Source organism: Leptidea sinapis, chromosome 28 (genome assembly GCF_905404315.1).
Source record: "Leptidea sinapis chromosome 28, ilLepSina1.1, whole genome shotgun sequence".
Classification (NCBI taxonomy): Eukaryota; Metazoa; Arthropoda; class Insecta; order Lepidoptera; family Pieridae; genus Leptidea; species Leptidea sinapis.
Window position 1 is genome coordinate 4,786,877 of NC_066292.1, and position 27,176 is coordinate 4,814,052.

The window sequence follows — 27,176 nt, forward strand, 5'->3', positions numbered from 1 at the left end:
CCTTAAAGGCCGGCAACGCTCTTGTGATTCCTCTGGTGTTGCAAGAGAATGTGGGCGGCGGTGATCACTTAACAACAGGTGACCCGTACGCTTGTTTGTCCTCCCATATCACATAAAAAAATATAAGATTGCACCTACCGGTATTCGAACCCGAGACATCTAGCTTAGTAGTCAGGGTCACTAACCATTCCGCTATATGAGTCGTCGTATATATTTTCAATCCCAACATGTGATGGATCGTGGTGATAATTTTAACTTTAATTAAAGAGTTGCAAACGCGCTCTGGTCATTGGTCGGGTCCACATATTATAATGAAGGTCATCGAAAGAATGTTGCTGAACCACAGAGAATGTTAAAACGAGGCAAGTGGAAGAGAAGAAGAAGGATGTATGTAAACAAGACCTGAGAAGACTCCTATAGAGTTCTTCGTTATATTGGTATTTGGGTCTACATTGTTGATATTCTTTCGGTTTTAAACTCTTTTTTATTGGAAGCCACGACAAACGAGCATACATACGTCTTGAGCCTTATAGTATGTGATTACTGCGGCCCCATACATTTTATCCAGAGATCTAAGAAATCGTCGAATTAACGTTCATATGAAATCTAAAACCGAAAACACATCGGAACGAACCGGGAGCGTCATGGTGTGAGGCAACGGATGTTATTTTGTGCCACTGATGCTTCATCCAGTCAGCGGGAGAATCCTTTGCACAGGATGCCTGCTACATTATGGGTACCACAACGGCGCCTATTTCTACCGTGAAGCAGTAATGTGTAAACATTACTGTGTTTCCGTTAGAAGGGCGCCGTAGCTAGTGAAATTACTGGGCAAATGAGACTTGAGACATATCAAGGTGACGAGCGCAATTGTAGTGCCGCTTAGAATTTTTGGGTTTTTCAAGAATCCTGAGTGGCACAGCATTGTAATGGGCAGGGCGTATCGATTACCACCATCAGCTGAAGGTCCTCCTCGTCTCGTCCCTTATTATCATTAAAAAATCCAGCTTAGAGCATACGGGAGTATGCTAAGTGGGAACTTACCCCCATATTTCCCATCAGGTGAGACACGTGACCGCTTTTCCTCTGTAAAATATTAAAATGAACGCTTCCACTAAGCAAATCCCGTCATACAGCAAAAAAAACGACATTCATTCGAGTCACGACCCCGAGATTAAAAGTAATCATTCGTTGAATATAAGTTATTTTAATTATTTGCAATAACTTATTTTATTTCAATATAATTTTAAATCGTGGAAGGATAATTAGAAAATAAAAATACAATAAACATCTATACACTATCTGTAATTAATAAAATGGTACAGTAATTGTTCATACTTCATATTTATTGCTGTAGATAATACTATTTTATTAAGTATTAATGTTCACGTAAAGTATTAATTGGTATTTTATTAAAAGCGGCAGATAACTAAAGTGTTGTAAGTGGAATGCGCCATCTTTTGATGGCACTTGCCAAGGTATTTTTTTTAAGCAGGCTCTGTCTGGTATTTTGAAAATGTTGGATTTATAGTTCGGCAATATATGTTATTTCTAAGAAAATTTGGGGAAAAATTGTATTATCATTATAATTAGATTAGAGATTAGATATGTTATTTAGTGTTATGATGACAAGATTGAAATGGACATAAATAACCAAAATTAACCACAATAACAAAAACTGGTTAAAAAATAGGGAAAATCTGCTCTTTTATGCCCATTATTTCTAAAGGACATGGAATTTTATTCCGATTATTGGGACATCAGTGAAATACATATTATTATAGACTATTATTACATGTTTATCAGTTTGTTTATTATTAACGCCATGCTACGGACGTATAAGTAGATGAAGGGAAGCGTACTACTTTCATGAATCCATTTTGGATTGTTGCGTAAACTGTTTGACTAGGTATAACGGATGTGACTCAAATGTGTTTCTGCTCAACCCAAATAATTACATATTAACAATTGGTTTTAGGTGTCGCACTTTCAAATCTAAACAATTTATTATTTTCGTTGTGAGGCGCGCAAGATAACTTATTGATACTCATGTTTTTCATTTTCGGGCTTATACAATGACTTATAAACATACAAATCAATTGATCTAGAAGTTAATCAAAACTACCTTACTGTTTTTATCTTTAGTGTCCAATGATAAAGATCTTAAATTATTAAAAGATAAAGGGCGAAAATAACACCGGCCTTAATTTTAGTATCAATATGCACACATTCGCGTAGCAACTGTTGATATGCTGTGCCATTTTATATTAAACAAATATTATATCGGCAATGAGAAATAAACTCACGCCTCATGGACACTTTACAACACGTATTTTTGCTTTGATATTATTGAATCTATTGTGGCCTAATCATAAAGTAATCACATAAGATACTAAACTTTTCAGTAAGAGAAATGCTTAAACGGAGTATTCCCTAAATTATGAAAGTTTGCACGTATTGTTCCAGATCATAAAGGAGGCTCTAAGTTTGATGTTAAAATCACTCTTACCTACTGTATCAAAAGTCTTTGAAAGGCTAAATCACAATCTCTTATATCAAGTGCTGTATAATGTTATTACTGAACAACAATATGGGTTTTTTAAAACGACATTTCTACAACAAATATGTTTTTTTTTCCCTTATTTAGACCTGCGATCAGTCCTCAAGACTATAATCAGGTGAGTTGCAAGAGGTTGAGGTTTGGCGAGGTAGAGCCACTGCCCCATCTCCCCTTAGTTAAGTAAGACATTGGCTCTCTTGAGTTAATCTAATTAAATTAACTCAAACTAACTAACTAACTAAATCTGATTAGAAAGATTTTGCTGCAAGAGCATACTGGATAGCGGGTTTGGGTGAGTTGTCAAATGAGCCTTATAGTTGATTGAGTATCGTTTTACTTCATCAAATATGGTTGGGATTTCCAGATACTCATGGATTTCCGAGTTTCGAGCGTACCAAGGCGCCGATGAAAGTACACTTAGTATACTGTTTTGAGCTCTCTGGAGGCACATAATGTTAGATTTGCTGGCTGTCGACCACGGTTGGATTCCATATGTCCAAATCGGTTTTATTATGGATCAGTATACCCTAAGTTTGTTAGATAGGGATAAGGCAGACTGTCTACCGAGAAGCCAGAGTAGGTTTTTGAATCTAAAGTTGATTTCGTTGCGCTTCGTTTTTATATGGTCTTTCCATACCATCCTGCGGTCCAGATAAAGTCCGAGGTATTTAACGCAGGTTGATTGCGGCAGAGTGTCAGAGCCTAGATTGACCGGTGGACAAGTTTTCCGTCTTAGGGTAAATGTGATGTGGTGAGACTTCGGGGCGCTTGCTTATATGCGCCACTTGGTCAGCCAAGCATAAGTGACATCGAGCTGAGTTTGCAAATGTCTGGTCGCTTCATTGGGGTCACTGTTACCACTGAGGAACGCCGCATCATCGGCAAAGATTGCTACAGATACTTCTGGTGATTGGGGTAGGTCACTAGTAAATATGTTATAGAGGACTGGACCAAGTACGGAGCCTTGGGGTACTCCGGCCCTGCAGCTAAATAGGAAAGATCTAGCGTCACGCAGCTTTACTTGAAACTTTCTGTCACTTATATAAGACTCCATCAGTAGGTAGTAGGAGTGTGGAAGGTACATTTAATTTTAATTAATAGTCCTTTATGCCCAACCCAACAACAAATATATATTAGTCTATATGCAACAATATTTCCAAGTTAAATAGGAGTAACGAATTGAAACAAATCAGTATTTACAACATTCTGGCTAAACAACTTATATAACTTCCAGCATAATGAGTTTATATAACAACGTTAATAATAAGGTTAATTGAGTTTCTTTATTACTTGCATACTAATCAATATTATCATTAAATTGTTTTTCTTGCCATATCACGCGGAGCCATAAGATATTAAACAAATGTACCATAGTAAAATTTCAAATACTTTAACCAAAAACAAAACTAATTACTTTAAACGTAGATAATATAAATAACTACATAATATGTTCAAATAATTTAACTTAAAATTACATACATTTAAAAGATTTATCGGGTCTGTAATTACAACGTTCTGTATGATAAATAACGTTGTATTATTTTACGTTCTGCTTTAAATGTTAATAAGCTCTTTATTACTGTTTTTGTAGAAAAGCAAAAAATCTTTTTGCAATTTGTATTTAGCTCGCCAAATCAAGCTGATCGGAGATGACTTGATCGTCGATCATTCGATCCGCTCTTCGTTGTATGCGGTCAAATGGAAGAAGCTTGTACTGGGGAGCACCCGCCCAGAAGTGATAACAGTACTTCATGTGAGGCCGAATTAGCAGGCGGTGGCTTAAAGTGAAGTACGGTCTCGCCTTACTGAGTACACCAAGCTTTTTAGAGGCCAGTTTGGCCTTCTCTTCCAAGTGACCACGGAACTAACGTCGCTCGATATATGGACGCCAAGTATGCCAATACAGGCTGTGGCAGTTAGAGGAGTGATATCGAATTGAGGGAATACGACAAAGGGAGAATTTTAGTGGTGAACGCACAAACTTGTGTCTTCTTGGGGTTGAATTGGATTAAATTTTGTCGGCCCCATTACAAGACTTTGAAAGCATAGTCTCGATTTCAGACATAAGTTTGTTCCGGTTCTAGTCGACACTATCCCGGGACATGTTGGCACGGCCGGTGTAAGAAGCGTACCCTGTGCTGTCGTCTGCATAGCAATGAAAGCTGCTGATTTGCAGCATATCATTGATATGCAGAAGGAACAGTATAGCCTGTATAGTATACTGTCAGTGGATCACGCAGCCTAGCGGGACACAAGCGTTTTTGGGTTTTAAGTCGGAGCATGCACCGTTGATAACAAACTTGATGCTCCGATCGGCCAAAAAGCTGGTGACCAATTTGCACAACTTCTTGGGCAGCCCATAGGATGGCAGTTTCACTATAAGCGCTTTATGCCACACCCGATCGAAGGCCTTCGCTATGTCCAAACTCACCCCCAACGACTCTCCCTTCAACTCAACCGCTTGCGCCCATTTATGGGTGAGGTATGCAAGAAGATCACCAGCTTAGCGACTCTGACAAAAACCATACTGGCAGTCGCAGCTGGTGCTCCTCTATGTATCCCAAGAGCTGGCGGTTGATGATCGACGCCATTACTTTGGAGAAAATGGAAGTAATGGCAATGGGGCGGTAGTTGAACGAATTCGAGCGTTCACCTTTCTAATGGATCAGGTGCACTAAAGCCGCCTTCCATAATTTCGGGACTACGCCTGATGAGTAGGAGAGCCGGAAAAGACGGGTAAGGACCGGCGCCAGTTCCGGAGCAGATGTCCCCAGCACTATCGGGGGAATGCCATCGGGCCCGCTCGATTTGTGAATGTCTAAGTTGAGAAGCGCCTTGAGCATGGCGCCATGCCGAAGTTTTATCTCCGGCATGTATGACTCGCACCGCGGAATATGCTCATTACACTGCAATGCCGCTCAGGATGCCTTTTAAGAGAAAAGTCAAAAATTATGAGCGGCATTACAATTGCGCTCGTCACCTTGAGACATAAGATGTTAAGTATCGTTTGCCCAGTAATTTCACTAGCTACGGCGCCATTCAGACCGAAACACAATAATACTTACACATAACTGCTTCATGGCAGAAAAAGGCATCCCACTGATAAACTGTGTTATAGGGTCGATGTTTGAACATGATAAATATTTTAAGGCACCGGGTTTGTGCTTCTGCTTTAATTAATAATGTTTTGGTTTCAGTGTGATGTACTCGTACTTCGCGCTGGTGAGCATGGGCCGCTACCCGCCCCGCTTCCTCGCCATGACCATCACCGTGCTGCAGCTCACCCAGATGGTGGTCGGCTGCGCCATCAACATCTGGGCACACAACTACATGGCCACCGCGCCTCCGCACACCTGTCACATCAGCAACATCAACATCAAGCTCTCCATGGCCATGTACTTCTCTTACTTCGTACTCTTCGCCCGGTTCTTCTACAAGGCTTACCTCTCTTCCAAACCGGGCAAGAAGGCAAAATCTGAACCCCTCCCCGAACCCATGCCACCGACCAAGAGACCAACGGAAGTTAACGGTTACCCGAGACAAAGGAATGGCGTCGTTCACTAGTCTAAGACTGTGATATTATTTGTACAGGTGTGTTCGCGCCGATTGTTTCATTTCAGACTGGCATTTATTTTTTTAATTTAATTAAAGACCTATTATTCTACGATACAGCTTAGGTACTTATACATACCGACATTGCGATCTGCGCGTGACTTTCGTAGAACAGAACATTAAGTTGTTTAAGACAGCAGCCTAGCGAAACTCTCGAAGCAAAAAACGATTTACTCGATTGTATGAAACGTACAGTCAGTGACAGATTGACAGATGACGGCTATTATCTTGTAAAAAACTAGATATCCGAAATCCACTGCGTTTTAGGAAACTGTTCGCTTTCAAACTTAGACGGATTATACTTCGTGGCCAATCGCCATCCTGTAATTACGACTATTTCAGACTTATATCAAATGACTGCAGGTTTCATACTAAATTAAATTTCAATTTTTACTCAGGCAGTTCCGCTTCTTATTACGTAGTATTTACATCCTCTTTGTTAGACAGTGTCGACCCCTCGTGCGAGATAGACGTGTATCTTAAAAAAAATAAGCAAATTTATCTCTCACTGTTTTTAACTCACGGGTATTTATTACCCAGCCAACATAGTCGTTGTTATGTAACAGATATCGTGAAAGTAACGTGACTATCGAATGAGTCAAGTTGTAGATAAGCGGCCTGATAATATGACCTCAGTAAGCTTATCACATGTGCAGTTATTCCAGGCTGGTGCAAAATAGTACAAACCATTCGATTATTAGAGTAATGTATTAATATGGCTTCTAGAAGAAAACTTTAATAATATAATTAAAACGTCAAAAGTCATAAGTTTTTATTTGCATAAACATGTTAGATTGATGTTACATAATTATTATAAAGAACGTGTTTACCATATTTATGATGTGCAAATATACAAAATACATTACTAAATCATTACTTATAGCTGCAAGATATTAAACTTCAAATTATAAAATACCACAAGCGATGCCCTATAACTACTTAGATTGCATTTTTAGAATATATTGTTACACTAGGTTTTATAAACACTTGGGTTTAAGTTAATCAGCATTTTGTTTTTATCATGAACCCAGAATAATGAGTCTATAGCGCTAGTTGAAATGATCCAATCGGTGTGAGAGTATGCCAAGAGTGAAAGTCAAACATTCCACAACTCATCACGGAGTCTTTAAGGCTTTTTTCGATTGCTTGCGACTGCACTCTTGGTCATGGGACGCTTCTACATCGCATAGAAAATAACAATATCCTATAGTGATTAACAAAATTTAAGTTCAATATTGAAATTGCAATAACATATGATTTTATGTACAATTTATGTGCATAATATGTTTAAACATTGAACTGAACACACATAATCAATTTATTTAAATTCACTGTATCAATTAATGAACAGTTGTCGTCATGGAGTTGTAACCTAAAGAACTGAAAAACTAAAAATGGACGCATTTAATATAAGAAATTTTTGCCATTTGAGTTGCTTGGTAACAGTATTGTCAATGTCATTGTTCATTCTGATGTAGAAGCGTTCGATGTTTGTTAACGTATTTATTAATTAAATGAGTGATTTAAATGTAAGTAGTTTATATAGTTATTGTGTTGTTGAAATCAGCTCTTACTCTTACAAGTCCGTTGTTAACTTATCTAGGAGTCCTGATTTAAAAATTATATGTACTAATAGTTTTCAATAACTTAAAAGACCTCAGCTCAGGAAGCTTCTGGCTGTACAAAAATGCTAAGGTTTGGCTGTAAAATAGCTTATGATTTTCATAATATATATTTGTTTAACTAAACCTTTATAATTTCAGGTCTAAAAAAGTAATGTGGTTTTGTAGGCATTTCTAGGACCATGCCAGTACAAGCATTTCTATATCTGCATAATTTATTGTAAATGTGGTGCATTTTTAACTGTGAATAGTTTCTCATTTATCAATATAATTTAAAGGAAAGGTAGGGGTAGTTTATATTAAGAGCTTGTCAAACAAGCATCCTATATGTTCTAGATAATGTTGCTAGTAAAACCAATATATTTCCCCTGATTACAGATACTACATTACGAATATGCCTTTGGTCATAGGTATAGCTTAAAAAAAATGTGCTGTTAAGTGTGGAGTCAGCTTTACATGGTTGTCCAACCATAAATTAATTTAAAAACAAAAAATAAATAAATAGAAATAGACCAGTTGTATTGCTATGACAAAAATAATTAAACCCAATGACCTCAAGGTGATGGTTAACTATGCCAGTAGTCTACAATCATCAATGTTAGTTAGGGTTAGAATTTAGGTGGTAGCACAACTAGCGGACTAAGGGTATATCGTTTAGTCAGTGCTTCTAAATAGGTCACTTGGTAAGAACCGGTTTGTTATCCTAAAAACCATGTCAGCTCACAGTGGTTCTTATAGGGACAAATAAATCAATTATATTTATTTGTCAACTCCACAGAAATCAGAAGAGTGCTCTGAGACTGGAAAGTGTATAGAGAGTTTTTAAAAAGCTTGTGTTGTATGTGAGGTTGGTAGCAAATCAATTGCAAATCAATTACTTTTAACTATTCACAGACAACGGTAAGTTTGATGATGTTTATATAATTGTTCAATTATAATGTCAGGTATAAATACAATATGTTATTAAAACCTAAGTTCAAGAAGGTTAGCAGTGTCATTATAGTGTTTGCTTGCCAATGTGCTTCCAGCCTAACAAAGTAACCACACTTACATCTATGAGATTAATATATCACACATGTTTTTATGTATATATTATGTAATATAAATTTCAGAAAATGCTTGCAAATTAAAACGTTTTGTAGTGTTTGGTTTTCGGTACATTTACTTTGCTTTGGGGCTCATACTTTAGCTTAGGCAGCGCTAAAAGTGTGGACATAGCCTTATTACATGCCCTTATTTGGAAATAATTTTGTAGAAATCTAGTTACGAAAATCTATGAATATTGAGATGATTGTACAATTTAGTAGATACTAAAACATAATAACTCCATAGTTATTCATTATTTAGTATAATATGACGATTTTAAATATTTAGGTTTATAAAATACTATAGAAGCAAAGGTATTGCCAAATACAATACGAAATAGAAATAAAATAACAAAAGTACATGTTAAATGCCATAGAGAAAGTACTAAATAAATGATGAATTTTATGCAAACTTTAATAGAGGATTTATTCAAGTTGTTAGACTTATTATAAAAGAAGTTTATATAATGCTTGTAACAGTCTCTGTTTGTGTAAAATAAAGTTTATGTACATGTCAATTTGATGATTAGAAAATAGTTAGTATCATAGACAATTGTTTTCTAGGTTGTAAGAGCTGTAGACTTCCCGAAAATTCGGCTAGAACAAGTAATAAATTAGTGTTGGTTGGTTAACAGTTAGTTAGACCTTAGTTTCAAAATGTCTATACCAAATTTGACACCAACGCAAATCTTGAAAAGATAACATTTATTGTTACCATAATATAAAAAAAAAAATTAGTAACAGTGATATAATTAGGTATATGTAAATGTATACTAGAACAGACTATGTATAAATTTGTATTTCATGTGAATTTATCATTTATTGGCATCATATTATGAAAACTGACGATTTGAGATTTCCCATTAAAAAGTGACAAATGTTAATATTATTTTTGGTGGAATAGGGTTAATGAATTAACGCCAGTTAATGGAAAACGGTAGATTATAAGAATGCTATTAATATGACATAAGTAATTGGATTCCAAAGTAAGGTGAATGCAACAGGTTATGTTGTGATTCAGGATTATTCCGGATAATTCAACTAACTTCTTAAGCTGCGGGTATTTATTCTTACAGGTAACATAGTTCAGAACACTATTTTATTTGCCCATTTGTTTTAATGCTCGTCTATATATAGGTTGCGCTGGTTTTGTGTGTTGTGACACAAATTAAAAAGAACTGAATTTTTCCAGGCTTACCCTGTATTCGAAATTACTCTGACGCAAAACCTCTCCTATTATTTAAATAGTCAGCTCACACAATATATTTCCTGCCTACGTCTATGTATTATTTGTAAAATACTTTTGTTTTTTTTTTATGAATTTTTAAATTTGTTGGGTGGTTAATTATTTATTGTTCGTGTATCACTCACTAATATTGTATTTATTACACGCTTTGTATAAATTCTGTAAGACTCCCAATTTGTAAATATTTCCCAGAGTGACTACATACACGCTGTACATAAATACTTATTTATTCTGTTTACAATATTTTGGACAGTGCTTTCATAGCTAATTTATATATCTTAATTACTTGCGGGCGTAAAAAAAATAGCAAGTACATGTGCCAATTACTAGAATACGCTTTTAAAATAAAACTGCGGATATAAATGGAACTACTATTTTTGTACTGGAACAGGGACCTTCTTGAAATGTCAGTGGTCATACCTGTCATCTGTATATGTTTTTTTATTATATGAATATCGTAGGCATGTCCTCATATCTACCTACGAAGAGTTATTATGTACTTGGTTAGCTGCGCAAGCATTGTCCTTGGCACATTTATGTGGCATTTATATTTTTACAATTCATCAGCTTGACTAGATTTATTTAGTGAAAATTGCAAATCTGTATTTAAAATACTACTTTTTGTGTTGGATGTACTAATATTGTGTACAGTTTTCTGTTGCATTGCAGTATTCCAATAAAAAATATGTGAAATGTAAAATACCTTAACCATATTTTATTTGGAGTTGAGGACTGGAATCATATGCCACATTTAATTTGTATTTTCTGGGAAAATAAAGAATTAATGCGTTATGGTATTTTTATTAGCAATTTCGACATCTTATCACTTATTATTTTCAATAGCAACATGAATAAATTTATTTCAATATTCATAAAAAAATTTAAACTTGATATTCGAATTTAGAATTTTCGTTTAGGTGTGAATCTGTCTAGTATACCTATAAATATATATTAATTTTTTTCGTACATGGCTTATCCGATAAATCACCAGAAAAGAACGAATGAATTTTTAATATTGGTCTATTTTACGTAAAAATCTTAGATAATTTATACGTATAGATAGAGGCTCTTTTTGTTACGCAACACATGACAATTGTGGCTTATTACTTTAGTGTGCATGACAAGCTACGTCTTACTCTCGCGATATGTATGTTAAAATAGAGTTTAACATTTTACCGATATTTTTTTCGACGTGTTAACATCTGTCGCAGTCTATCTACACGTATATATTATCTAAGGTAAAAAGTAAAAACCATAAAAAATTGTGATTGTATTTTCTAACTCTTCAAGATCGCAGCCTGTCATCTTTACATGAAGTACAAAAGCTATCAAGAGAATTCACGTGCCAACCAGGATCACACACGAATTGAGTGACCACCAATTCAACTGCTCCGTGCCAGTAGGGTAGTGGCTGACCTAAGAGTATGAAACTAAATTAGAAGCATATTCTATGGGCTATAATATTATTTCTTCTATTAGAGCGCCTCACAGATCGGTGATCATATTTTTGTCATTGCTACAGCCAGATAATTACTTTCACATCATGTGCTCAACATCATACTCCCATAAAAAGTCAAGGAGTATCATACCTTAAAATATACAAATTGAGTCAGATTATTAATATAATACGCTATTATAATGCCTTCTTTAGAGGCGCCAATGCCATTAAAAAGGCTATGAAGAATTGTAAAAATGCGGATGTGTATAAAAAAAAATATTGAAATAGGCGTTATTTTGCGGAAATCCATAATTAGTACTGGTAAGTATCTCTGACACGAGACTAAAGTCTTTAGCTAATTAGTCTCGTGCCAGAGTTTGGCGAGTCAACATCTCCTGAGGATGCCTCGTATAGAGGCATACGTGTCGAATTGTTTGAATATCGGTGGAATGAACACTCAAGCAAAACATTTGGATGTATAAATAAGGCCAGATGAGTGAAATTACTCTTAGACAACAGTTATTATGGTGCTGATTTCTGACCTTCGATCAAAAACTTAAAAACGGCAAGAGAAGTAAAGTAACAAAATATAAACTTCTTAGCGTTGAATGTTGATCGAATTACATAGGTACGTGAATTTTGTTGTTAAATCGCAGCGTGTTGTACTTATAATATATTGTATTCTTTGGTAACGTTTTCAGACAGCCTTTGGAATACGCACATATAAAATGTCAATGTCACTGATTGGCGAGTTGACGGCGAGTTGTGACTTCAGCTGACACTTTTCATTTGACATCCCTCTATTTATAAATTTTTAACAATGTCAATGAAGAATCTGCTATCTATTTAAAAAAATTAAATACGATTTACAAACTTTGTTTTGAAATTTTATATGCTTTTTGTAAATTCGACACTATTTCTAACTAAAAAATGGATATCATTGATAATGATATTAGACCATGGGACGTGAACGAAGTAAGAGCACAATTTGGTGATAACCTAACATTACTGCCATCCAACGACAACATTAAAGAATTGCAAACCATCCTTCGTGCTAAGTAAGGTTATTTTATATTGAAGTTTCATCTAATTCGATTAATCTTTCTTTAGATTATATAGAAATATTTTCGAAACAATTATGAAATAATAAATATTGAAAATATTTTAGGAATACTTCTCGTAATGATTTTAAATTCTTTGCGGATCGTTTGATTCGCTTAGTGATTGAAGAAAGTTTGAATAAGCTGCCGTTTACAGACTGTGAAGTAATAACACCAACAGGGGCCTTGTATAAAGGCTTGAAATATGGATCAGGGAACTGTGGAGTATCAATTGTTAGGTCTGGAGAGGCAATGGAACAGGTAAATCGAAAATTGAAATGACATTTGGAGATAATAGACGCTTAAAATATATTTCTCTTGGAACTCACTGCCATCTGGATGTCTTTCATTTATTTATAAAAATACAACAGAACTTCGGGACAAACTTTCTGTTGTACAAATAGCAACATTATTGTGACTTCTCTGGTGTTGTACAGGCGGAGATGGGCTTAGACTTAGATAACATGGCCTGTTTGTTCTCCTCCCAGGAAAATAATACCCACTCCCACCGTTATATTTTCCTCATAACCCTGTTCATTGACTAAGGTCACATATCATATAGTTTTTTATGTTTATTTTGAAGTTCAAGAAATAACAATTTTATTTTTATAATACATTTTGTAATTTTTCCATATAATAGATTAAACAAGTCTTTTGTAAGCAAGAGTTTAAAATGCTTTTTTGAACTATACAATTTGTTCATCTAAATGTAATCAATTATCCACCTTTAAATAAACTTTCATGAAAATAGAGCTCTTTTTTCATTTTTAATGAAATGGTAGGCCTCCTGGGCCAAGATGTACAGTAAATTAATAAAAGTTAACAATGTAATAAATATTTCAAATTAACTCCAGGGCCTCCGTGATTGCTGCAGATCAATAAGAATCGGAAAGATTCTGGTAGAAAGTGATAATGATACCCATGAAGCACATGTAGTGTATGCTAAGTTTCCAGAAGATATTGCAAGGAGACAGGTACTGGTTATGTATCCAATAATGTCTACAGGGAACACCGTCAAGCAGGTTGGTTTTGTTACAAATAATTGACTCTTTGCAGCATATGCCCTACTATAAGATAATTTAGAATCCATATTTCATATTGTCATCAGTCATTCAATCCTGAATATTCATGTGAATTTTCATTTCCAAATCTATATAATATTGAAAACAATTATCTGTCACATGTATACAAAATCCTAATTGTTCTATAGTTGATTAATGAAATCCATCAAAATATCAGTGTTGGCGGCCCTCCTTTTTAGCCCTCCTCTTTGCAATATGAATTATTGCATATTTTTCTCCTATTGTGGTCTGGTCCTAGTGTGTTTCTATCTAAGAAACAGGCACATGGTGTCCCATGTTTTGGGATGTTATTGAATTTTGATTATTTTTTCAAAATCACAGGTCACTAAATATTTCTTTTAAATTACTGATTCTACCATATGTTTGGAAAAGAGCTCGTAGAACAACATACAAGAAACCCAATGGCCACCCTTTCCAATCAAATAGAGTATTTTACAATGGCTGTAATACAAAAAACAAGTTAAGGGGCTGCATCCAATATATCTTGCTTAAATAATATAAATTATTTCATAAGAATTAATAAATAATAAACTGTATAAATATAAATTATTGTATATTGCAGCTTGACCTTTAACCTTTAGAGCTGGAATTCATTGTTTCATCATGATGGTCGTTATTACTACCATAAGGAGTCAAAGGGTATACACATGATTTAAAAAAAAAAATATTTAAATTTTATTATTTACATCCTAAAAGTTACCTAACACATCAAATTATAGTAAAAAACATTCTTATTGAATTAAAAAATAAGTATTCTTTTCGGGTAGTATATTTTGGCTATACAAACTCGCCATTTGGCGCGGGTTTTCTGTGACATCAGAGTCTATATCAACAATCTATATTGTACTAATAAATACATGGCTGATTTTTTCCTTCGGTTATACTGTGAAAACTACTGAACCGATTGGAACAATACTTGTACTATAAGATGCAGCGTGTTTCGGAGGTTTTAGTATAAGTTTATAATTATTTCTTACTTACTTATCTGTTGGTGATTACTTATCCAGAACCTATATTTTTTTGACTTAGAAATACCCATAAACTCGCAATACAACTAATTCCGTCAATGACATTTCATATGATAACTCATAATTTAATGAGCGGGCGCGGGCTATTTTCCGGTCACTGTCTTGTATAAACAAATTTGTAATAATTCTGGTTAAACAAATTAAATTTAAGTACATTTTGTGATTTAAAACATAATTGACATGCGAGTGATACATATTTATTTAAATAAACTAAAAAAGTAGTAATTTAAATAAATTTTGACCTCATCTTCGTGCATCATGTCATGTTCATTAATTATACACTTAAGATTATAGTTTTTTATTAATTTTTAATTTAAAGCTTAAATATTTTAATATCAATGAATCTATCTCAATTTTATTATTCCAGTCAATTCTTATTTTATCAGTTAATTATAAAAACTATAATTTCAGGCAGTAAATGTTCTTACACAACATGGGGTAAAGGAGGAACGAATAATACTATCCAATTTGTTTTGCACACCAGCGGCTGCACAGGCAGTAGTTGACTATGCACCAAAGATGAAGATACTAACATCCGAACTGCACCCAGTAGCTCCAAACCATTTCGGTCAGAAATACTTTGGGACGGATTGATATGCCATCTTTTTACTATTTAAGTAAATCTATGACTTCCAGAGGAACCAACTACTGATTAGTAACTGGTTAGTTGTACAGTATGGGATTCACTCAAGATATCCCAATTAATCATTTATATAACTGCTATCGTTATTACTTTGTTAGTATGTAATGGTGTTTTATATAATTATCAATTTAGCTTAAAGAGCATGTCAATGAGTAGTGACTAACAGCAGTTCCCAATATTCAGTCTATCTCTTACTTGAGATAAAAATCGTAACTATCGTTGACTTATCTGTCCCAATATACTTATCAATGTAACTCACTTTATCCGTACACACTTTCTTTCAGTGGGACGTTCGGATGGAAATTGCAATTCACGTGTCCCAATATAAGGCGATAAGAATGACTTATCGGGTATATTGGGATAGCTTCAGATTATTGACAGCTAATTACTGACAGTAGAAGGTAGTAATTTATCTCTATCTGAAGATAGTATATTGGGAACAGCCATTAATGAACCTTCAATTTCCACAACTGTACCAACATTCAATTGAGATCATATAACTACTACTAATAATTTCTGTTAATAATCTGATTGTATAAGGAAATAATATAAATAGAAATGTATATTAATAACTGAAATAGCACATAACATTCAGATCTTTAGTAAAAGTAAGTACTTTTACTTAATTAATTTTGTTCTAAAAATAATTAATTTTACTTAAATTCTGTACAGCTTATTTTGATTTGTTGCATATAAGTGTATTTTATAAGGGTTATAACTACTTTATGGAGCTAGACAATATGTTAATTACTAATAACGTTTCATAGCAATCTGTTCGGTTGTTACAATAACAACAAGCTATTGATTTTGCTACCTCGTGAGTATGTAATCAATTCAAAGACCCGGTGATACTTTTCGTCTTTTATTTTATAACTATATAGCTGACCCAGCAAACGTTATTTTGCCATATAAATGATTTTTAAAGTTAGATCGTTTCATGGACATTGCAACATAACTTTATTATTCAAAAATATATTATTTTTATTTTTAAATAAACGTAGCCTAAGTTCCTCCTTATTAAATCAGCTATCTGCCTATAAAAAACGGTCCAGCCATTTCAGAGATTAGCTGGAAAAAACAGACAGACAGACAAAAATTGTGAAAAATGTTATTTTGGTGTATGTATCTTATATATATATATATAGTAAAAAACGGTTATATCAATATTACAAACAGACACTCTAATTGTATTTATATGTATAGAATATTATCCTGTTAGTTAGTTGTAATAATCATTGTCTGTAGATAAGAGTTAGTATAGTTTATTTAAATTTATTGCAATTCCATAAATACAATCCTTAAATATAACATTTGGAGTAAAGACTATATAATTGACAAGGCACTATTATAGATACCCAGTTTGGGTGTCGCAATTTCGTCTGAACAGCAGACCATAGGAGGGAGACCCATATTTTAATTTATTTTCGTTTGAGTCGTTTAGGAAATCATTTATGGCATAGTAGCACTTTTCTATTAAAAAGTTTTTTAGTATTTTAATAAATTCATTTTCGTTATCTATGCTTCGAATTTTGTTTGGCAGATTATTATATACCTACTTTTATAGACATTACGTAAGTACTCGATGTATGTAGTACTAAATCTGATTGTGGGTTGTTTAATTTATTTATATATCTTTCGGGAAACCAAATTCAAATATTTTTATTCAAAATAGGATGTTATCTCCATTATTGAAAGTCAAAAAATCTACCACCCATCTCAAAATGAATGCCTCAGACTCAGAATCGACGGGTATTATTTTCTTTTTTTTTGTATGCTGTGGAGTAGAGCCTATAAATAAGTTTGAGTTTTCATTATTATCAGTACATTTGGTGTAATTTGTTGATCAATATCATTTTCAGGTACTAACTATGATTTGTGTCTACTATTGTTATTGCAGTTAGCTATGCTGATTATTTGACGGAAGTAATTTTAAGTAATATAAATTGTATCTCTCAACAACATATTGCAAGATCTTTTTGTGTTCTTCAAAATGTTTGAACAGCGATAAATGTTCGATCAATAATCTCACTCACACATAAATATCACAATTCCAATATACTGTAGGTTTATTTATTGGTTTTTTGTTATCCCGAATTATTTTTTACTAGATACTATTAGTGTTTTATGAAAAAAGGAGGTAAATCATTTTAATGAGATGGATTATAGGATTATATGAAATATTATATGAAATTTATGTGCTTCTATTAGAAATTAACATAATATTTTAGCTGTTGCCTTAATATTATTGATAATGTATAACAGCGAAATGTTAAGAAAATGTGATAATGTTACCAGAAGGTAATGTAAACGTATTATGATTAATTATCGGCTAACATTTTACCAGTGGGAGGGTCCTTTGTACCGGATGCCGGACAGATTATGGGTACCACAACGGCGCCTATTTCTGCCGTGAGACAGTAATGTGAGCAAGCCGTACTCTCTAAAACTGACCGTAAATCATAATCCAGCGGATTTAAATCGGGTCTTGATGACGGCCAGTCTTCAGCTCTGATGAAGTCAGAAACTTTATTGAATTAGGCGTTACTTTGCGGAAATCCATAATTATACAAATGATTTAAGTTTTCTTTAGTGTTAATTCCGCCAATATTTGTCTTTAAAACAATTCGTCACGTGTTTCGCCTCTACAGGAGGCATCCTCAGGACGTGTTGTCTCGCCAAGATTTTATATAGATAGATATATAGAAACATGTGTCGAATTGTTTTAAAGACAAATATTGGCGGTATTAACACTAAAGAAAACTTAAATCATTTGTATGAAGTCAGAAACGTTCGTTTAAGTTTCCAACCAAGAATGAGTATACCGAGCTTTATCACCCGGCGCCGAGTCCTGCTGGAAGGACCATTCTTGATTATTGAACATGGTGTTGTTAAGGGGCTTCATTACCTTCTCAAGAATGTTATCTTGATACACTTAGGACGAAGTTTTGATACTTTTTTCACAAAAGTATGGCTCAGTCACTCCTTCATAGCTAATACCTCACCAAACCATCATTGAAGTCAGATAGTGCCCACGTTGCACTCTGTCAACTAATTGGGAAACTTCCTTAGAGCTTTGAGCATAAATACGGTCATTTTGTTTGTGAAAATGTTGCTCAATCGTAAAAGTTTTCCCGCTCGTAAACAAAAACCCTTTGCGTTCCGCTTCAGTAGTTGTTTCGATTTTTCCACCCTATTATTTTTAAAATTATCAGTTGAGAAATTACCAGTACGTCTCTTATAGGCTGCAAGTCGTAAGTCATCTAAATTCTTCTTTTTGAACGGCTGGCCTTGAAGAACTTAGACCCAGCCGTTTGGACAGCTGCCGCGAACCAGTTATTATACTCGTCCTCGTCTACGCAGTCACCGAGGCATTCGAAGCGGTTTTGCAATTCGAGTTGAAAGTTTTCGGGGTTTTGGATCTGGATGGGTGCGTAGGTTGGAGCGTAGACTTCACCAGTCGAGACCGCTCCAGTTTTGGATTTATATTCAATGTGCCTCTTACTATGCGGTGATCACTCCCAGCTTTCACTGAGTTGATCACGGAGACATCATTGAATTGGTATATGTCTTTTGGTCGACATAATGAAGTCGATCTCATTTTTGGTGGCACCATTGGGGCTGCTCCAAGTCCATTTGTCCACAGAGAGCAGTCTTAAAGGTAATGCTTACAAAAAAATTTCGACATCCAACGCATAGCTTATACAAAGAGGCTAAAGTTCTTAGCGTAAGGCAGTTATATATCCTTCGATCTGTAATAGCATACCATTAATACTTTTTTAACACAGGTAGACTTACATCGTGTCATAACTCCCGCAGATTAATAATTGTAATTTCACAAACAACTACAAATTTCGCTCGTCGCTTTGATTTTGCTTTTCCGCACTTATATAAAGCTATAAATCGTGCTTGTCCTATAGCAAATGAACTCAAATGAAGCCAAATATAATTTAACATCCCTCTTGCAAACTCTCGATTATAACAAACAGCACCGAATCAATCACATCTCATCAATATAAATTATAAAACTCACAAACACAACACACACACACACACACACACAAATTCATATCGCATTTTAGTTTTAAAAGTAATCAATAACTTTTTAATATTATATAACTTTTTTCAATTTAAATTATGTCTTAATTTTATTTATATTTATAAAAATTTGTAATTTTATAATAAACATACCCATAAACATACATATACTCAACAGTTCCTCGGTGCAATCATGTCAAGTACGGGGTCCATTGTAAACCATCATAGTATGATGATTTTCCTTTTTGTAAATAAAGATTTTTGAATTTGTATTTTTAAAGTGAAACTTTTATTACATCGTCTCAAACGTTTTCATCTGTGTGTTGCATGTCGCGTGACGGTCGGGCGGCGCCTATAGTTCCCAGCAGCTGACCGTGTAGTGTATACACTATTACTCATTTGTGCCAGTGCTCCACGCTATTTTGTTTGTTTTAAACCAGGGCTAAGACACAGAGTGCAATAAAAATATTAGTTGGAGACTTAGTCTACTTTTATTATTTCCCATTATCATTCTAATTTTCCAAGTATAAAATTAAGATTGATAAAGCGATTGTTATATACCCTTTATGGAATATTACTACAAAAATTTTTAGTTAAATGTCTATAATGTGAAAAAAAGTTTCACTTTTACCGTGGTATCAAAAAACCACACAATCCTTTTTATTTTATGGTAAAGGTTCCTTAAACAATCGGCCTTACAAATAAACTTGATATAAAGTTATATTTGAGAACTATCTAAGAACATGCAAAATGTTTAGAAATAGACATTTTGCTTAAGATGGGTTTGTTCGAACGTACGTATAATATTTCCCTCGTTTATTTGCAAGGCTGCTTGACATTCGGAAAGGAATAAATGATAAATAAACTTTTTGTCCATTTTTTTACCTTTTAAGTGATCACCGCCGCTCACACTCTCCTGTAACACTCATGGCGTAACAGGAGCGTTCCCGGTCTTTTAGGAAGGTGTATGCGCTTTTTAAGGAGGTTCCAAAATCGTCGTGGCAGCAAAATAATGAAGCTCATTCCACAGTTTGGTTGTACGGGAAAGTAAACAGTTCTGTAGAACTTCTTACTAATGAGGAGATATTTACCAGAAGTGGCTTATGCTGCAAATTTCGAATATTATTTATCATATGAGGACAAGAAAAGCATGAAATTATATTATAGCTTTTCTTTTTCTAGTAAAGTATAGCGCCATCTATATTGCAACTAATGAACTTACTGTATTATAAAATTGAAGTATGAAATTATTATATAAAGTATGTAGTAGGGTTTTCCAAATAACTAATACGTAAGTATCCATGCCTACTCTGTGATTTTACATACTTTCTATAAAGTTATAAGTTCCTATATAATTTGTAGCCGTTATAAAAATATGATCTCTGTTATTATGGCATCTTTCATTGAATATGATCTCTTTTTATATGTGATCCATGATTAGGCTGATAAATACATTTTAAACATATTAATAAAATTAATGCGTTATGATACTTAATTACAATAATTGCATAAGTTGTCGATATACTAAAGAGATAATTATTATAAATGCAAGTAATATATTTCCTGTTGTTTTACTTGTCTTTTATTTGTTATATCACTATTTAATATTAATTCTGCGCATGAAAATATTAAAAATGTGCTGATAGTTTTCAAAATTATTCATTATCTTTTGTATAAATATGAATCCAAAGACGACGGCATCCTTTAATAAGTCTGAGTGAGGATACATATTTCTAAATAGCACTTCTAGTCCAGTCATTATAGTAAGTTCACCTCGGAATTCGAGATACCCCGCTGTAAGTCTGTAAATACTTGTATATTGACACCCTAAAAGTTGTCTCAAAACCTACATAGGGTAGGGTGTAAGCAACTATTAAATTTCAAGGTCAAAGGTCACAAAAATCGTTTTGTTGCGCTTTTTTTGGAAATATCTCATTTCCTATGGGTTTTTTGCTATTTGTATTTATTATCAATATTGTAGAATACAAAATTTGTTTCAAAATTTTTTTTATACGGTGATCCGTTTTTGAGATAGAGGGCGGAGAGCGCGCGGTCACAGCATCACTTCAGGTCAACCGGTGCCTCCGGTCGAAAACGCGCCATATATAGTTGATGAACTATCGATAAATCAATGATTATAAATATTTGTCAATTTATTTTTACCATATGTAGGTTTTGAGACAACTTTTAGGGTGTCAATATACAAGTATTTACAGACTTACAGCTGGGTATCTCGAATTCCGAGATTCTTACCTAATTTAAGCTTAAATGACTGGACTATTCTACTTATTATTTTCACGGTAAAATCAATCATCACATAATAATTGTATTTCGCTTTCGTGTAACGAAATTTGAGAATGTCCACTAATCAATTGTTATGAGCCTTTCATTATTGTCCATAAGTCAACCATGTACCATGTACAAAACATGCGAGAGAGGAGAGACAGAGAAGCCCAAGCAGAGATTTTGGGATTTATTCGAGTGCGTCAGAATAACATACGAGGGACAAACTTGCTCCCTTCTCCCAACATACCTGAGCCCTGTATAACAGTAAGGGTCGAACGTCTACAGCAGCCAATCAGATTAGTAAAAAAAAACGATCGCAGTAATTCTTATAACATTAGATGCAGCGTGTTTCGGAGAACGTTTTAGTTATATGTTGGTGATTACTTATCTGGAAGATATAATTTTTTGTAGTTAGACATTTCATTACATATTGTTATAATAATTCATAAAATGAATGGGCGCGGGGTATAGCCGGGTCATCACTTGTCTGGAATAAACTGTATTAATTCTGGTGAAATATATTAAAAATAATAACAGTTTGTGATTTATATAATAATTATTAATAATACTAAGGTGCCCTTATTATTAGGCGCGTAACTAGTGAAATCACTGGGCAAATGAGACTTAACATTTTGTTTCAAGGTGACGAGAGCAGTTGTGGTGCCGCTCATAATGTTTGGGTCTTTCAAGAATCCTGAGCGGGACTGCATTGTAATGGGCAGGGAGTATCAATTACCATCCCTTATTGTCATAAAAAAACACAATAATTAAAAACTTACTTAAAAGTATTTTCTGGTGCCTATGCGAGTATAAAAATGATTCGAAAAATGCACTAGATAAAGTATTTTTGCTAGTTCCCAAGAGACTCAACTATCCGAGAAAAGTGGTTTAAACAGTAACCATTTGACCGCGTGCAACGCAGAACTGAGCTGCTTGAATTGTCGGGGACCCAGTGCTCTGTGAACCGCTAGATCCTTTGGCGTTGCGCAGGGACGTCGCTTCATAGTTTGTATTCTACCGCATATTCCTGGTATTCCAAAGAGCTGTTTGATTGTGGCACATTCGTCTGGCTTTCCTCTACAGTGCGGTTTTCGAGGAACTTTCTTCCACGTACAACAAAGCTGTGGAAGGAGGTTCCTTGTGCGGTGTTACCAGTACAATACGACATGGCTATTGGGTACCTTTAAAAAAGGGCGTTCACTTTTTTAAAGGGCCGGCGACGCTCTTGTGATTCCTCTGGTATTGCAGGAGAATGTGGGCGGCGGCGATCACTTAACATCAGATGACCCGTATGCTCGTTTAGGTATCCTCTCTTCCATAAAATTAATTAATCAGAAGAGATAAAGTATCTCCAACAATTTGCTTATATTGTTGTGGTATATATTCAAGGTACCAATTTTGAAGTAGGTTTAATTAATATGTTATTTTTTATTTAGTTTATATTTTATTGTGTTTTACTTTGAAAATGTAAACTTAAAACAGAAACTTAACATTAATATGAATATCATATTATTCTCGCTGAGATCTTTAATAACAGAAAAAACATAAAATTTTATTTTCTACATTTAAATATTATGTTTAGGTACTTTCACAAATTAATGTGAAATTTCATATTCCTCTTAATAATTGTCAGATTATGGTTTCATGGTCACGTTTTTTTTGCATTTTCAAAAATCTGTTTCATAACATCACTGGTCACGTCCAAATCGTCAATCTTTTGAAATTAGGAGATACATAAGATTCTTTATATATAAGATTTTTTTACAATTTCCTACCCCTTCGTATGACCACCCCCACCATGCTAACAGGCAGTTTAATATTTTTCCGCTATCAGAAACACGTGGGACGCATACACTAATAATATCTGAAGCGTTTGAGTATTTTTTGTGACTATTTTTTTACATTATTATACACACTACCCCCAGTGACAGGGACATCATATAAACTTTTTTTCTCTCTGACACCTAATCCTCACAATCCAATGCCTACGACGCTCGAGTAAACCTCAATTTAGCTTTTGGGCTCCCACCATTACATAAATTGACATCATTTTGGCAAATGCTTGTCAGTCTGTTAGGCGATCCATCAGATAATTATGATATACTACTACATACATCCTATAATTTAAATGGCGCTTACCTGAAAGATAACACTATTTGTAGATAGTGAAACGCAAATGATTTTAGGGTTTTAGGTTCCTAAATTATTCGTATCGCTGTCATTTTGCACACCATTAGTGTCAAGTCTTTCAATATCCGGAGCGTTGTAAGCGTACTAGCAAGGAGGCAGTCCCGCAAGGAATATTATAGCATTTCTATTAACTATTTATTTGGTATAACTTCTTATGTGATACAATTACACATTACCCTGACATTCAATTTTAATGGAGTATGAAATAAAAACAAACAATGAAGTTATTTCGATAATTTAATTTAGTTTTATAATATAATACAATCTATGGGTAGATAGATACATACAAGAATATTAGATCAGATCACACAGCTAAGCATTTTTAATGTTTACACATTATATATATAACTTTTAACATTTTATAATTTAAGCTTAATTACCCTTTTAAAATATGTTCCCACAACATAATGGTCTATCATTCAGATGTTATTCACCTTATCACACTACACTAAAAAAATAATCATTATTAGGTAAAAATAGATACATTTACATTATTGTAACACTTTCTTATTCGAGAACAATAATCTTTTTAATTATTTATATTAGTAAGAACTAAATATAATATAACAATGTGTTAGGAAGCTTGTTTGACGAGTATGGCAACACAGGTTAGTAAATCTCTGTTGGCATCTGTCAACATATCGTACTATCGTTCTCTACGGTAAATAAATACTTAACATAAGAGTACAATAATCCGTCAATAACTCATACACTTATCTCTATGTTACTATGATATAACAATGACAACTAAATGATACCTAACAATATAATTCAAAAAGTAAGTTAAGAACGAGACGTATCATGTGTTGTCGATGATCTAACTCTATGATACAACACAGGTACTCTCAAAATTGACTTAGATATGTTAATAAGGCATCATGTGAATTGCACTAGATATAATACAAACCGAGTCTAGGGACTAAATACAACAACCAAAGCGAAATAATATGGCGATTAGTGAATACCGTACAGCTTACGTAGCGAATAGGGATGTTCAGTAAATACACACGACTATATATCGATATCGATGTAATTAGTAAACAACCAAAATATATATAAACATCTTAACATTCAATAGAAGAGCGAAATTTACTGTTCGTTTTGTGCATTCACTTTTTTTTGTGTTTTTTTTTAATGTTTTGTATAAAAATATCATTACTTCGCGACTTTCGTCTTAGGGATGACCTTGCGGAAGCGAGTTTTGCCCACAAGATCGAACAGATTGTCGCTGGGCATTTCTTGCGTTTTGAAAGCACACCAGTCTCGCGCTTTAGCGACTAGAGGCAGAACTATTTTGTCGCTGCACAAGCACAAAATAAATGTTAACACATGAGTAATAAATGTATTATATATAAATATGTAAGCGAAATGACGTAGCCAGAGCAATTATTATGACATGTGACACATGGGAGTACTAAGTGACCTTAAATTATGCTAAATTATGTTTTCTAATTTCTCCAATAACTCTACGGTGTAACAGTTGGCCATCAATTGTGTCTTGCAAATGCTGGAAAGGTCGTTGCTTGTGCATTAGAGCGAGATTGGAAGCGTGAGAGTGGATTTACTTGAGTTTCTCCTTGGCGCATTCGGAGCAGATGATGTCGGGGCCATCGGCGATGAAGCCCTTGTTGACGAGCGAGGTCTTGCACGACTTGCAGATGAAGCAGTCGTTGTGCCAGTGTCGGTCTTCGAAGGAAATGAATCGAGTGCCACCGATACCTATAACATTAACAATTCAGTTAATAATAAAAACAGTATAATTATATAATATACAATAATGATATAATGAAACATCATTATATCTATTTCGGAAGGAAAAAGGAAGATATTATTTTGGATGATACAACTGTAAAGTTATAATAATGTACCAATGTTTGGATATTAAGGAATTAACAAACTACAATGTGAACTGTCATTAGTATTCTGTAATCTATCAAACGATTTATTACAATCCTGAGGACAGTATTCTTCATTCCAAATATTTATGCACAAAGTACTAAGTAATTAGTAACTAACCAGTAATGGGCTTGGTACAGGCTATGCATCTCTTAGCGAACAATTCCCCGAAGCACTCGGCGCAGTAGGGCTTCTCGTCGCGCGAAGTGAACCGTTGTCCTGCCAGCGAGGTGTCGCAGTTGGTGCAAGTGAAGCATTCGCGATGCCACGGCTCGTTCTTGTATGTCACGCCTCCTTGCGTTATGATCTGGAAGGCGAGATTTTGAATCAAAAACTACGCACGACAAGGAAAAATAATAATTATAATGTCCTTAGTATCATTAAACTTATGAGACATTTATGTGCAGTAATATGAAATTATTCAGAACAGCTTATTTAACCCATCCAAATTTGTTGCAGCAAGGAAAATATAATAGTACAAGTATGAACTGAATTAACTTCACTACTATTATGCTGCCACACAACAAACAGACCATAGATAATACACTATATACTAAAAGCAGACTCAACTACGGTTAATTTCGTGAAGTTTCGAGAACAAACATCATAAACTTTTTAATGAAAGAAGTTAACATACCTTGTTACACTTGATGCACCGAGTGGCGAACTTGTCCTCGTAGCACCCAGCGCAGTAGATCTCCTGTTCACGCGGGATGAAGCTCTTGGTACCGATGGGGTTCTTGCAAACCACGCAACAGAAGCACTTCTCATGCCACTGACGTGTTTTGTATTCCATCTTCTTGGTTCCTGAAATTTTTGAAAATTATTTAAGTATATAATAAAGAGGGAAAAAATAACATCTCATCTTAAAACTAGATAAAGTGAAACGATTAAATAATTATATTGTAAGTATAAGAAAATAATGTGCTACAATACATTTTTTATGGAAGAGGGGGCAAACGGCAAGAGCATCACGAGATGGGGAATGGTGAGGGTACCGGCCATGAATATTCTCAACATCAGGGGACAAGAGATGCGTTGCCGGCCGTATGATATGAGAGATGCTCTATTCTTGAAGGTCCCTAAGTCGTATCGGTTCGGGAAAAAACGCAAAGCAGTTGGTAATAGATTGCACAAAGTTGCAAGGCAAAAAGTTTCATGCAAAACGCGCGGTTATAGAATACCAGACGTCAACGTGATTCGGATGGAATTTAGCATTTTAACGTATAAATGTCCAGTGGTGCAATTAGGCTGGTGATATCAACCCGAATAACTCTGAGCACTCCCCGTGATAAATGCTGTAGAAGATGCAGAGAGAATCTACATCTCTATGCAACGCCAAAGTATCAAGCC

General features: G+C 34.4%; 3 protein-coding genes across 6 annotated transcripts in view; 2 read left to right on the forward strand and 1 right to left on the reverse strand.

Annotated features, from left to right (window-relative positions):
- The window catches only part of LOC126973008 (elongation of very long chain fatty acids protein 6), a 65,782-nt gene extending 54,867 nt beyond the window's left edge, over positions 1 to 10,915 (forward strand). The window contains exon 4 of the mRNA XM_050820133.1: positions 5,758 to 10,915. Within this exon, the coding sequence (XP_050676090.1) occupies positions 5,758 to 6,124 (367 nt within the window). The 3' untranslated portion in view covers positions 6,125 to 10,915. The remainder of the gene's footprint in view (positions 1 to 5,757) is intronic.
- Positions 10,916 to 12,381: 1,466 nt separating this feature from the next.
- LOC126973018 (uracil phosphoribosyltransferase homolog) lies at positions 12,382 to 19,934 on the forward strand. Of its 2 annotated transcripts, XR_007731245.1 has the most exons (5): positions 12,382 to 12,621; positions 12,732 to 12,924; positions 13,518 to 13,685; positions 15,185 to 15,435; positions 19,810 to 19,934. XR_007731245.1 is itself a non-coding variant. In XM_050820145.1 (4 exons), the coding sequence occupies exons 1-4, from the start codon at positions 12,494 to 12,496 to the stop codon at positions 15,365 to 15,367; spliced, it is 672 nt and encodes a 223-aa protein (XP_050676102.1). In that variant the 5' UTR covers positions 12,382 to 12,493; the 3' UTR covers positions 15,368 to 19,934. The 2 variants fall into 2 exon arrangements, 1 of the variants encoding a protein (XP_050676102.1); XM_050820145.1 differs by having other exon boundaries at positions 15,185 to 19,934.
- Positions 19,935 to 24,146: 4,212 nt separating this feature from the next.
- The window catches only part of LOC126972956 (four and a half LIM domains protein 2-like), a 149,071-nt gene continuing 146,041 nt past the window's right edge, over positions 24,147 to 27,176 (reverse strand). For all 3 annotated transcript variants that reach the window (XM_050820053.1, XM_050820054.1, XM_050820055.1), the window contains 3 exons: positions 26,461 to 26,630; positions 25,944 to 26,130; positions 24,147 to 25,646 (listed from right to left, as the gene is read on the reverse strand). In XM_050820053.1, the coding sequence (XP_050676010.1) occupies positions 25,489 to 25,646; positions 25,944 to 26,130; positions 26,461 to 26,630 (515 nt within the window). In that variant the 3' untranslated portion in view covers positions 24,147 to 25,488. The remainder of the gene's footprint in view (positions 25,647 to 25,943; positions 26,131 to 26,460; positions 26,631 to 27,176) is intronic.

Coding starts and splice junctions, on each gene's coding strand:
- LOC126973018 (XM_050820145.1), top strand. CDS start 12,494: ATGGATATCATTGATAATGATATTAGACCATGGGACGTGAACGAAGTA. Junction 12,925..13,517: donor CTGGAGAGGCAATGGAACAG/GTAAATCGAAAA, acceptor AATTAACTCCAG/GGCCTCCGTGATTGCTGCAG. Junction 13,686..15,184: donor CAGGGAACACCGTCAAGCAG/GTTGGTTTTGTT, acceptor CTATAATTTCAG/GCAGTAAATGTTCTTACACA.